We start from the raw sequence: 12,176 nt of genomic DNA, 5'->3' as shown, positions 1-12,176 counted from the left end.
GAAGTGTTGTTTACTTGTTTTTTGATATTGAAGAAATTAATCAATGTAGTAAATATTATTGTAAAAGAAATTTCATTCAAACTGATGAAGCGGCATATATGATGGAGAAATTGAAGAGAAGGCCTGAGATATTATATTTCATGTTTTTTCTCTACAAAATTACAAAACCCAGAAGTTAAGAATTAAGTGAAGGAAGTATATAAACTATTTTAATTATGATTAAGGAAACAATGTAGTTGAGCAAACCTTAGAAACATAAATCAAAGTGGCACAGCCCAAAACTTCTTAGTGTGTATATGTGCTAAGAGATTAAATGTTCTTATAAGCGGATGTTAAGGTTCAAATATATATGTAATTTCTTTAACGCTAAAAAGTTCATCCTAGTATGATATTCTGTTTGACTTGTTTCCATTTGCTTTCGAGTAGAGCTAGTAATATGGATTAAGCCTGTAGGTTGGATTGATATAAATCAAGCTCATTTTAAAACGGATTTTTCGTGCGCGTAACTACCAAGATCGAACCTGAGACGGCCTAACCCATAGGGTTGGTGGGCCGGCTCTTTTTATTTTTTTTTAAATTTTTTCCCTCCCTTCAGATATAATTATGTTTATTCCTTTGGTCCTTTATCTTATTCTTATTATTTAAAATTATCATAATGTAATATATCTTTTACTTTATATTATGAATTTTACTTATAACAAAGTTAGTTGAGCAAAAAGAAGGTGATTCTACTTATGAAGCTTAACCAAATAATTTCATATCTTCATATCATTCTTCGAATATCAACATTGAATGGTGGCTCATGGCTGAGCACTTGACAGTGATTTATAAAATTACGTTTGTATTATTATTAATTTAGATTTGTTATGTTTTAATTTGATATGTTTCTTTAATCATTTAGTATAATGTATCATGTATGCTTATAGTGATATTTTGGAATATTAGGAACTTTAGATTTCATATTTTATTTATGATAATTTTTATATACATATTTTATTTTAAGTGTTTAAAAATTGGAATAAATTTTATTTTAAAAAAACAAAAGGCACAAAAAAATTTTTAAAAAAAAAAAAGTAACGGGTTGGCAGGCCTAACCCACCAACCCACCTTGGTAAGCTGAGTTGGTAAAATATCATCCCACTAGAAGTCCATCCTTTTAGAATCGGCCCCTCAGTCCTTGAGCCCGTCATAGACCAACCCATAACCAGCAGGTTGGCCTGTATTATCGACTCTATTTTTGAGTGTTGGTATTTTCTCTATTTGCTATTAAACTGATGACTGCATCATATATAATTAAGGAATATAATCACAGATATATAGTGTAATGGTTTTGTTTCGAAGCAAAATGTCAAATTTGTAACTAAGGGTGTGTTTGGATAGAAACCAAACTATGGTTTTAGAAGTGCTTTTACGGATTACGAAGTAAATATGTGGAGGAGATTATCTCGTTTTGCGAAAAAGTGCTTCTGAAACCATGGTTTTGAGATACCCAAACAGGCCCTAATTTGAAATGACATGAAAAAAGGTTCACGGAATTTTGGAGGACATATATTTTAACTTTCATAGGTCACGTTTTTAGATCTGGCATTACCACGGATTGACCGTGATTATATAAATATATATATATATATATTTTCAGATGCAATATGATCAATGCGTCTTTAAAAAGCCGAAAGGGATGGCAGCTTTGTCTTCTTTTGAGTCTCCACTTTACTTCAGTTTTAAGAGTGCTTCTGATATAATCTGATGCATTCTCAAAGTTTCAAGTCATCTCATGACACATTGACCAATATAGTCCAGTACTTGAGCCTGAACCTAGCAAAAAGTGATCGATCACTTGTGTACCTGCTTGTAAGGGGGCTAACAAGTTGAATTTTTATAAAGTACTGCAGACCAAAAAACTGTTTCTCCCCCAAATTATAAAAGGGATTGTTGCATATATGGTTCCAGAAGCAATAATTTTTTAGGGGAATGTGTGCGCTCCTCAAAAATAGTTCATTCCCTCCCTAACCAACTCGCATATAATAACTGGATGATATATATATATATATATAAAATAACTAGGCGTAAACATTGGGCATCTCTATACATTAATGATTTAAGAACAAGGCATATATATACACACACACACTAATTAATAACATAAGATCAATCCATACTATATTAATCGTATTTGCAAAAAGAGGTTCAGAAGGTGGGACATAATATATAATGAGGTGATGAACAAGCAACTTTCCAAAAGATAGACGATACCATGGACTGTACTTGTGGTTTGATTTTGGCGCTCACACACACACACACGCACACACACATCTCAGGCCATCATTTGAAGGAACTCATTGAAATCCAGCACTCCATTGCGATCCACATCAAAGGCATTGATCATTGCCACGCACTCATCGTACGACTTCTCGTCTCCCATACGATGCAGCATCCTCTGCAACCCTTTTGGTGTTATGGACCCCGATCCTTTGTCCCACTCGAACATCTCAAATGCCTTCTTCAGATCCTCGTCTTCTTCCTTCGTCATCAGCTTCATGAAATCTTCCATGTCCAGAAGATTGTCTCCGTCTGAATCAAGGTCACGGATCACCCCTTCCGCCTCTTCGTGGGTCAAGTTCTCCCCAATGGACCCGAAATACGACCTGAGTTCATAGGCGGATATTTTGCCGTCTCCGTTGCCGTCGAAACGGCGGAACACCTCCCTCAGTTCATCCTCTCTGGTAATAGGCTTTGGGGTAGATGGTGATGATGACATGGGAGAGGTTGAGGGGTTGGAGGATCTTGATCTGGGTTTTGACTTTGAGCGACCAAGACTGAGTCTGAGACCTGTGTTGGAGAACCACTTGGAGGTGGACGCCATGAACGTAATTGATTGGATAGGGGAAGAATTGGTGTAACTTGTATATACGAAAGGGATTGAGAGAGAGAGAGAGAGAGAGAGAAGAGGATGATGAGGAAGAAAGGATTGGGTATTGAGGATGAAGTTGCGATGAACCTGCAAAAAGGGGGCAGAAGAACCGGGATAACAGAGACATCAGACATGTCAATAAAGCTTACGTGACTTCGCTGCCTCCCAGGAAATTGCATGGTAGCTTCCTCCCGGGGCCCCACCTTGCAACCACACTAAGAAATGCCTTTCGTGGCATTGAACGTACCTCCATTTTGTTAAGATGTCACGTGTCAGTAAATTTAATTTGACGTGGCAAGAAGCATACAAGTCTTCCATTCAATTAAGTTTTTTTTTGTCAGACTTCCATTAAATTAAGTTGAAAAAGATGTAAGATTTAGGGTTAATGTTAATTATAACTAACTGACAACATTTAATCTGGTTGGCGTTGTACCTCCATTTTGTTAAGATGTCACGTTAAAAATTTTGATGGCTTTGTGTACAAGCTCATCCTTATTTATAAGAGTGTACGTACTCATTTTGACTCTAATCTCACGAGCCTTTAGTTTCCTAATGTCGTCCATGAAGGCATTGATATATTTCTTAATTTCCTACTTACAGCTGTGCTTTTCACTTTCATGTACACTCTTATGAATAGGATCTGTGATCTTTTAATTTATACCTCGGTTTGCATCATGCTTAAATCAATTTTTTGAGATTTACGAATAACCTTTTTCCTTTTTTTTTTTTAATGTTCATTTGTTTTGTGATGTATGATTGATCTATCTCCTCTCTCTGTTTTTTCCTAAAATAATTTTTAATATTTTATGATTTCAAATCAATGTGTTATTCATTCACAAGTTACTCCATTATTTTGCCAAATTAATTTATCAATTCAAGCACGGCACTTGCTTCCAATACATATATAGACACCCTAATCTACTAGCATTCTTAAAGTAAAGATCAATATAGATGTTACTTGGGAAAAATAACATCTATTTGAATCGTATGCTCCCAGAAATAGAACAAACATATATATATATATATATATATATATATATATGCTTACATGGTTAACTCATGTCGGCTGAAACGTCCTCCATTTAATCCCCCGTTTCATTTCCTTCCGTCCATTTGGTATAGCTGAACTGCCAGAAACCAACAAGTTAATGATTTAAAGCAACCAGAGAAACGCCAATCAACTACTCCTCTGATCCAATTTATTATACATGTAAGTATATATCTTTTCTTGTAATTTTCTCCCTAACGTGTAGATTAATAAAACGCGCTGTTTTCATCATTTCATATCTCAAATTTCTTCTGAACAGTTCTGAAAAATCATCCATTCACTAAAATGGACAGAGTGCAACGAGTCTCGTCTCTAATGCCATTCATAAGGCTCCACCTCACACAGCTGAGGTGAAGGTTGATCAAAGATTTATTATTCTCAATACTTCTTTTTGTTTTTGCCAACAAATATCCCGTTGGTGTCTGGGGTAGGTTCTGTAGCCAAGTCCAGCCCAGATTAGTCCATACTGGGCTGGGCTTGAAGTAGGTGGAAAGTCAGTCCAATGCAAAATTTCAACAAAAATGAAGAGAAATAACTGTTCCAATTACATAGTGCAAGGCCAACAGCTTGGAATTATAGCTTAATTGTATGGTTAATCCAATTATCGAACTTCTTTGTCCTGCATAAAATTAAGCATGGTCGGAAACCCTTAAAAAGGGTTGTGAAAAAAATAAGATGAAAGTAAATAGTAAAACATTAGTTATTTCAGAGGAAGAATTAATGACAAATAAGAAATTCCTAAACAGATTTTATAATATGTTTTACGTTTTAATGTACTTCAATATGTTTGGCTTTATACAAATTTAATTTAATTAGTGCCAGATTTATAATGTGCACTGAAATTCTAAAATAATTGAGGGGGGAAATTATAAAATTTAGGGGTGGCAATATCATAATAATATATATATACGTGCGTTTTGGGGGGCTAGAGAGAGTTTGTGTTTAATACGAAAATCTGTAGAATTAAGCGGGAACAGTTATTCACTTACTCAACGGACGAAAAAGAAACAAGAACGTTGAAAATGATCAGAAATGAATATTTCAAGGATTTCGTAGAAAACTGAAAAATCTAACCACTTAACTCGTCTTCTCACAGTTTTGCCATACAATAAAGGGCCTATATTTATTTGTTTGTTTTTTCTTAATGAGTAATTATTATATGTGTGAGAATGCAAACGCGTGGAGATATAGCTGGAGAAGACGAACTAAGGCGGGGCACCAGAAGTATGCAGTGGTGAGTTTGGGGATTCTCATTGAGGAAGCTTATTGAATTTGCGGTGCCGGTACTCGGCATAGGTTTTTGTTGAAAATTTGGGTGGGTTCCCTTGGTTCACCAGCGGCGGAAGAGGCCCGATCACCGCCTCATGCGGTGGCGCCACAAATACCGCCCACGACATCCGCATCCTTTCCTTGTTCACCAAGGTTCTGTGCAGAACACCCTTGTACTTGCCATTACTTAGCACCTAATGATAACCACCCCAACATAAATATCAATTCAATTATGCATGCTTGTCGAGCAACGATAATAACGTCCGTGGCCTCTGCTTTGCCTGCAGGAAATGTATGTTACCTCAAGTTGATCGCCGATGTGGACAAAGAAGGCGTTCTGCAGGTAATCGACGGCTACCCAGCGATCTTGGCTCCAAACTTGAAGGCCGGGAACATCGTTGGGGATGAGGAGGGTGAGGGCTGCCATGTCGGTGTGAGGCTCAACTCCCAAAGCGAGCTCTGGCTGTGGGCATGGCGGATACATGTTTATTTTCATTTCCATTTCCATATTTTCATCTCCCAGGCTGCTTCTCAATGCCTTCTTCTCCAGCCCCAGCCCTTCCGACAGAAGCTCCAGCACCTTGTCTGTTAAGCTCAACAGTTGTTTGGTGTATTCTTCCGTTACTTCCCTGAAATGACGTAATTAATCTCCACATAAGAAAAACAAGTTAATTGATATGACTAATCAAGCTCTGTTTTTGATGTTCCGCCAACAGACCTGTACGAAGGAGGGTTCTTGGGCCACATATCATAGTTGACCTTGGAAGGAGGAGTCATCATATGGAAGTAGTAATCAATCCACTCCACCTTCTGCTGGACATTCTTGGTCATCTTTGTGCCGTAGCCTTCAAAGCTTCCGGTGGAAGGGTCGTTTGCGTATGCCTCTTTCTCTTTCTGAGGCAAAGAGAAGAACTGCTGGCCCACCTCTTGTAACTGGCTGATCAAAGTCGGCGATATTCCGTGATCGGTGATGAGGAAGATCCCCCAATCAGAGGCAGCTTCGGCCACTTGCTTGACCAAAATGTCGTGGGGGAGAGACAGAGAGATGACGGGCACCGTCACACCCTCCACGGCTTTGGTATTCTCTGGCCGTTCATCGGCCGGGCGGATAAACTGAGCAGGAAGCTCCTTCAACAGCCCAGAGGCCAAGCACTGAATTCTTTCAACGTCCATGTATGATATGCGGGAGTTTTGGATATTGATAATGAAGTGAAGTCTTCAAGTCGGATAACTTATTTTATGGTGAGATGGTTATATATATGGATGAGCCACGAAGATGAATGCTGAAACCGCCCGCAGCCAAGGAAGTTTGTCAAAACTTAATTGACACTAAATGCAAACGGGAGTTATTGAATTAATTTATAAAGATGTGACCTATGCTGATTGTTAACTGTAGCCTCCTTAGACAGAATGTAAAGGAATGGGAGTTCCAATAAAATGAGCATTAAATAATCAAGATCGAGATTAATAGGAGAGAAGACGACATATAGAACTCGCAAATGAAAAGGTAATAATGATGAGGTAACAAGATGTAAAATTAATTAACATGTAGAGTTATTTGTATAGTCATGCTATGTTTGTCAGATTTGGTATTAGAGCCTGATTTTACCTTTCTTTTGGCTCGCACAAGACTTCCAAAACTGCACTCAAAATCCCCAAAGCCTGTTTCAATCTTCAAGTCGCTGCTCCTGCAATGGTTTCTCTCCGCATTATGACGATAAGTCCTAGCTCACCCTTCTATTGGGCTCAATTTATAGGTCTGACTTTGACAAAAACCCCAGAGGCTTGACAATCAATGCTGTTGGGCCTCCAAGATCCTTAAACATCATGAATGTTTTTTTTAAAAAAAAAATAATATCTGTGCTCGTTAAGAACTAGTTAATTAATTTGAGTAGATTAAAATAAATAATTAAATTAGTTATTTATACTAAATAAGTATTTTTTATTATTTTTTCTAAAATATCTTTGCTAATCTAGTATATTGGCTAAAACTACCATTATTACAAGTACTACCTTGAAAAAAAATAGATAAATATGAGAAACAAAATAGATTGAATCTTATATTTAAAACCAAAATAAAATTCAAATGAACTCTTATATTAAGGATTAGAGGTAGTATTTGTTTGATAAATAAATTTGATATTTTTTATGTTATGTCAAAAATTAAAAAAAAATGATAATTAAAAATCTTGAAGGTCCGACCATATTTAATCTGTCAAAATTATAAGGATTAAAATTCGCAAAGAAGAAAAACAAAACAAAGGGGGGATCAAATAAAGTACAGAGGCCCATAAATTAAGATTGAGCCTGAGAAAAAACATAATAAATTAGTGTTCAAATTTTTTCAAAAAAATAATGTCCAATAATGCCTTGAATAAGATGTTTTTCAATAACAAAATAAATGTACCTAACAAAAGAAAAATGCTTGCAGCTGGCGAGGAGAATAGAGGACCAGGGCCACTTTTTTTTTTATTTTCCTCCTCTTACCCTCTTTTATATCCTAATTACTGGATCAAATTTTTAACAAATTTTTTTTAAGAAATATTAAATCTAAACCAAAAATTCAAAGCATTCTGCCAACTAATACTATTGAAATCTCGTCATTGGATGTTGCAACATCTCTAACAAATTTAATTACAGTTTCACACTGTCCTCGTCGGGCATGAGAACGTACGTCACGTATCTGGGATCTCAAACTGATCCGCGCCCACTATACCAATCTCACAGATCCCCTTAAAATTAGGAACACATTCCATAAATTAAACCGTGGGCATGGCAGACTCCAACACAATTTTTAATAATGCCAAAAACTTCTTATACATAGGTAAAGTAATGTAAAGGGACGCGTACGCAATCATTTGACTGGTTCGCATATAATGTCTCCTCTCCGGAATTGGTTGAGATCTAGTCATAATACGAGTATTATATATGGACTGCATGTGTTCCTCTGCGTGGTGGAGGGATGTGACGACTAAATTCATGGCGCACAAATAATTATGAATCTCATAATTGCAACCTGTTACGATTAATTAAACAAGGGACCTCTAAATTCTATGAACTACAAAAATATGTGCCTCCATGTGCCTGATTTATTCCATCTATAACAGTCATACACTTAACTAGATCCCAACCAACAACAAAAAAATGAATACTAGCAGAATATGTACCTCACTGTACATCCCAAAAAATAATACTTCTCCGGTATAAAACTCATTTTGTAGTCTAAATTACACTAGAAAGTGTTCTTATATTTGAGTACTGATGAGCATCTCACCGTGATCCATAGAAAGCCTGAGTGACTGTGGCGCCACCTCTGCTGTAGGAAAAAGGTAATTGCATTTATGAAAAACAGAATTAAACAAATATGAATCTGGGTAGGCGTCGGACGAGGCGACTCTAGGCTTCCAAAGAGAATGGCGTATCGAGGAGATCATAAGGAGCCCATAACGCATCCAGTGGGCAGGGCCTGTTTGCGTCCAATCGGGCCCAGGGCTTTCCCTTCCCGCTCCAATGCAAGAGGCTCGCCGGGCCCGGGTGCAGCTCCCGGCAAAGTCCCCGGAAGTTGTCTCCTCCCAGGCCGTGCTGGTTCCACCTGTGATCCACCGGAGCTATGTTTCCCGCGAAAACCAGCAAGAACGGCGGCAGTGATCCCAGCTCGTAGATCCGCATTCTCTTCTGCAGCTCCATCCACTCCTCAATCTTCCTCGTGTAATCCCCCTCCCGCCATCGCTTCAGATCGATCACCATCACGCCCGTGTTAAAATAACAAGCCCTCCGACCCGCAAATGTGAGCGACAGAGACGGGTTCGACCAGAAAGACGGCGTGAAGTAATAGGTGAAATTGGCGTTGCAGTATTCCGGCGCGGCGAGGACCGAATGGGAGCCGAGCGGCGTTGCGGCGAGCTTGGCGATGTCGTCGACGAGGACCAAGTCGGAGTCGAGGTAGACGACTTTGCGGACGGACGGAGGGAGGAGGTTGGCGAGGTAGTTGCGGGCGTAGTTGAGAGGGCAGTCCAATGCTGAGCGTATGGAGGAGGAGATGAGGCCTGAGACGAAGGTATCATGAAAAGGGTAGATTCCGAAACGGAGGTAAGGGAAGGAAGTGGAGAGGGTGTGGTTGAGGATGGAGGAGGAGGAAGGCTTGGAGCCGGCGGTGATGAAATGGAATACGATGTTGTCAGGGCAGGAGGAGTGTTGGAGTACGGAGAAGATAGCGGCCATGGAACCTCGAAGGTAGGAGAGGTCGAGGGTCATGGCGACGTGGACAGCGGCATCGTCGTCTTCGGAGGCGGGGCAGGAGGGAGAGTTGTAGAAGCGAGGGGCCTGTTTGAAGCGAAGAGTGGCGGTGGCAATGGTGGGCGGGAAGAAGAAGAGGAGGAGGAGGAGAGAGATGAGAAGAGGGAGGAGTGAAGGAAAAGACATGGCGGAACTGAGAATGGAGAGGGAGGGGGAGGGATGTATAAGAGATTGAGAATGAAGAGAGAGAGGGAAGGGAGAGGAATCCGAGGAGGGAAGGAAGAGATCGAGACGACACTTCTATAGGAGGAGGAGTATCTGTGTATCTTCTTGGCTTTCAACTCAAGTTGATTCAAACCGCCTCCAGCTTCAAACGAACTTTATTTTGTTCTTTTCTCATTTCTCTTATTAGTGATTTATTGGGAGCACTAGAAAAAAAACACGTGTGAAGATGATGAAGGCAGCATATGCTTTACTTCATCCATTTTGTGCAGTTGATTTCTACCTAAAAGAGTCAAAAACAGGCATTTGCGAGAGAATTAATTGGGTCGTAAATGACAGCAGAGCGGCGAGCTGATATTTTTTATTTTAATTTTGTTTGTTTGTGAATCAGGGGCAGTGAAGGGGGATGATAGCTGAAGAAGAGGATTTAATTAAGACGAAAAAGGGGTGGAGCAATATGCTATGCATGCAATTAAAGGAGAATTACAATCAAATCTTATGCAAAAAAAATAACTACTAAAAGGTCTAATAACAATCTGAATAACTTGTAATGACAAATTCTAGAATAGAGAATAACAACTTCTGATACCTGTTTTATAATTTTTTTTCTTTGTATGGACCCTCATTGTAATTCTCTTTATAGTTAATAACAAGTGAAATAAATGAAATGAAGAACAATGCGTTGTAGGAGTGTCCCTAGCTAAGCTAGCTGAAGGGTGAAGGCAGTTCGTAGGAGTAGGTGATTCCAGGTTTTCAAGCGGTTCCTTCATTTTCTGTGGTTCAGCCATCGACGTCAAGGAAAGCTCTATTGCACCCTCTTCATAAGCTTCTATTTATGGACTTTAGAATCCATAATATGCCAAGCCTCTAAAATACTTTTCAACTAAAACCAGGCTTCAAAACAAAGCAATTCCTTCTACTCCTATTTCTTCCAATTTCTCACAAATATTTTCTCACCATTGGGCATTATCTCCTCCACAATTCCAACAATTTTGTACGTGCACAAGTTGTTTACATCTTACTCTGTACAAACAACCAAACTCCAACACTCAGCGCATGTAAATTTAATATAGATAATCATATTCTTTTATATTATTTTTTAACTCGTGTAGTTTTTTTTTGGGGCTATCGAGTAGGTTTCTTATTTAATACAAAATTTGACATTAGTGATTACCTATTTTATATAGTATTATGTAGAAGCACTCCCTTCAGAATTTTTTACAAGTATTTTCTTAGCTTGGAAATATATAAGAAACAACTGGTCATTGTCTTGTGTATTTATTGAAAAATTTTCTTTTCACCCTCCTTAAGAAAAACAATTATCTTCATTTATTAATACACAGAACATGGTCACCATATCAAACAATCAGGAATTTTTAGGGGAAAAAATAACTCTTAACTATATTTATTGATCTTAATTATATTTCTTAATATGCGTGATTTAATTATTTTTTTTATAAAAATGTTAGGGTTGAGTATGTTATTAATTAATTGACTTATTTGAGTAGTCAAATTATTAATATTGTGTGAACAAGAAATAAATTTTCCAATTTATGCTTACTAGTCTCTCACATGCAATTTTTCACTCAACTTAATAGAAACAGAAAAGAGTAAATTTGAAAGAAAGAAAGAAAGTAAGAAGGGTTAGTATAACTTTGATCCATCAAATTTGCATGAATTTTAGTTTTGAATCCTAGAATTTTAAACTATAAGTTTCGGTACTTCAAGAGGTAAAATGATTCAAATTTTTATTAAATTATAAAGATCAATTTTTTAAATGAAAAAAAATTTAAGAAATCAAAATCTATAATTTAAAATTTTAAATACCCAAATTAAAATGAGAACAAACTTAAAAGACTAACAATTGTATTAGCCCAAGTAAGAAATAGTCCATCATCTTTTCATGCAATGACTTGTGAAAAAAAGGGCCATCAGTTTCTGCTGTATAAGAGGATTTGAGAGAAACTTAGTGGTGTAATTAATTTATCTTTCCCACTTTTCCCTTTAGTTAATTGCTGTGAGCACATTTTTAAAAATAAAAAATAAACTGTGTTAAAGTATTTAATCAAGAAAACTACTTTTTTTAATTAAGCATTGACAAAAGTACGTAATTATATACTACCTCCGGTCCTAATTATAAGACCCAGTTGACTTATTTGAGGAGATTAAGGAAGTAAGTTAAGTTAGTTATTTATAATAAATAAGTGTGTCATTCCTAAAATATCCTTGCTAATTAAGTATATTGGCTATAACTATCATTATTAGAAGGAGTATCTTGAAAAAAAATGCATAAATATGAGAGACAAAATGGATTGGAGTCTTATAACTAGGACCAAACAAAAAGTCAAATTGAGTCTTATAATAAGGACCGGAAGTAGTATATTGTATATTCAAGGAGACGGGGGCAATTTACTAACGGCATGGAAGCAAGAGAATGGCGATGATTGAGGAGCAGGGAATACCAAAAAAGAAATAATAATAATGGAAATA

General features: G+C 37.3%; 3 protein-coding genes across 3 annotated transcripts; all 3 read right to left on the bottom strand.

Annotated features, from left to right (window-relative positions):
- Positions 1 to 2,131: 2,131 nt before the first annotated feature.
- Positions 2,132 to 2,930, bottom strand: LOC114719156 (probable calcium-binding protein CML41). The gene has a single exon (XM_028904621.1). It carries the CDS (start codon positions 2,861 to 2,863, stop codon positions 2,315 to 2,317), a length of 549 nt encoding a protein of 182 aa, XP_028760454.1. The 5' UTR covers positions 2,864 to 2,930; the 3' UTR covers positions 2,132 to 2,314.
- Positions 2,931 to 5,199: 2,269 nt separating this feature from the next.
- On the bottom strand, positions 5,200 to 6,404 carry LOC114719129 (flavonol synthase/flavanone 3-hydroxylase-like). The gene is made up of 3 exons (XM_028904587.1): positions 5,947 to 6,404; positions 5,530 to 5,857; positions 5,200 to 5,422 (listed from the first exon to the last, which is right to left on the bottom strand). The coding sequence occupies exons 1-3, from the start codon at positions 6,399 to 6,401 to the stop codon at positions 5,210 to 5,212; spliced, it is 996 nt and encodes a 331-aa protein (XP_028760420.1). The 5' UTR covers positions 6,402 to 6,404; the 3' UTR covers positions 5,200 to 5,209.
- Positions 6,405 to 8,290: 1,886 nt separating this feature from the next.
- LOC114719151 (probable galacturonosyltransferase-like 1) lies at positions 8,291 to 9,868 on the bottom strand. The gene has a single exon (XM_028904616.1). The coding sequence runs from the start codon at positions 9,648 to 9,650 to the stop codon at positions 8,625 to 8,627; it is 1,026 nt and encodes a 341-aa protein (XP_028760449.1). The 5' UTR covers positions 9,651 to 9,868; the 3' UTR covers positions 8,291 to 8,624.
- Between the last annotated feature and the right edge of the window lie 2,308 nt (positions 9,869 to 12,176).

The sequence above is a fragment of the Neltuma alba genome, unplaced genomic scaffold (genome assembly GCF_004799145.2).
Source record: "Neltuma alba isolate B1F8T4 unplaced genomic scaffold, ASM479914v2 tig00011895_pilon, whole genome shotgun sequence".
Classification (NCBI taxonomy): domain Eukaryota; kingdom Viridiplantae; phylum Streptophyta; class Magnoliopsida; order Fabales; family Fabaceae; genus Neltuma; species Neltuma alba.
The sequence above is the reverse complement of the archived record's forward strand: the minus strand, read 5'-3'. Positions and strand labels throughout refer to the sequence as shown.

Excerpts from the sequence above, each read along its gene's own strand:
- LOC114719156 (XM_028904621.1), bottom strand. The coding sequence starts at position 2,863 with ATGGCGTCCACCTCCAAGTGGTTCTCCAACACAGGTCTCAGACTCAGT.
- LOC114719129 (XM_028904587.1), bottom strand. The coding sequence starts at position 6,401 with ATGGACGTTGAAAGAATTCAGTGCTTGGCCTCTGGGCTGTTGAAGGAG. Across the intron at positions 5,858-5,946 it reads AAGAACCCTCCTTCGTACAG|GGAAGTAACGGAAGAATACA; the intron begins GTCTGTTGGCGG and ends ACGTCATTTCAG. Across the intron at positions 5,423-5,529 it reads ACATCGGCGATCAACTTGAG|GTGCTAAGTAATGGCAAGTA; the intron begins GTAACATACATT and ends GGTTATCATTAG.
- LOC114719151 (XM_028904616.1), bottom strand. The coding sequence starts at position 9,650 with ATGTCTTTTCCTTCACTCCTCCCTCTTCTCATCTCTCTCCTCCTCCTC.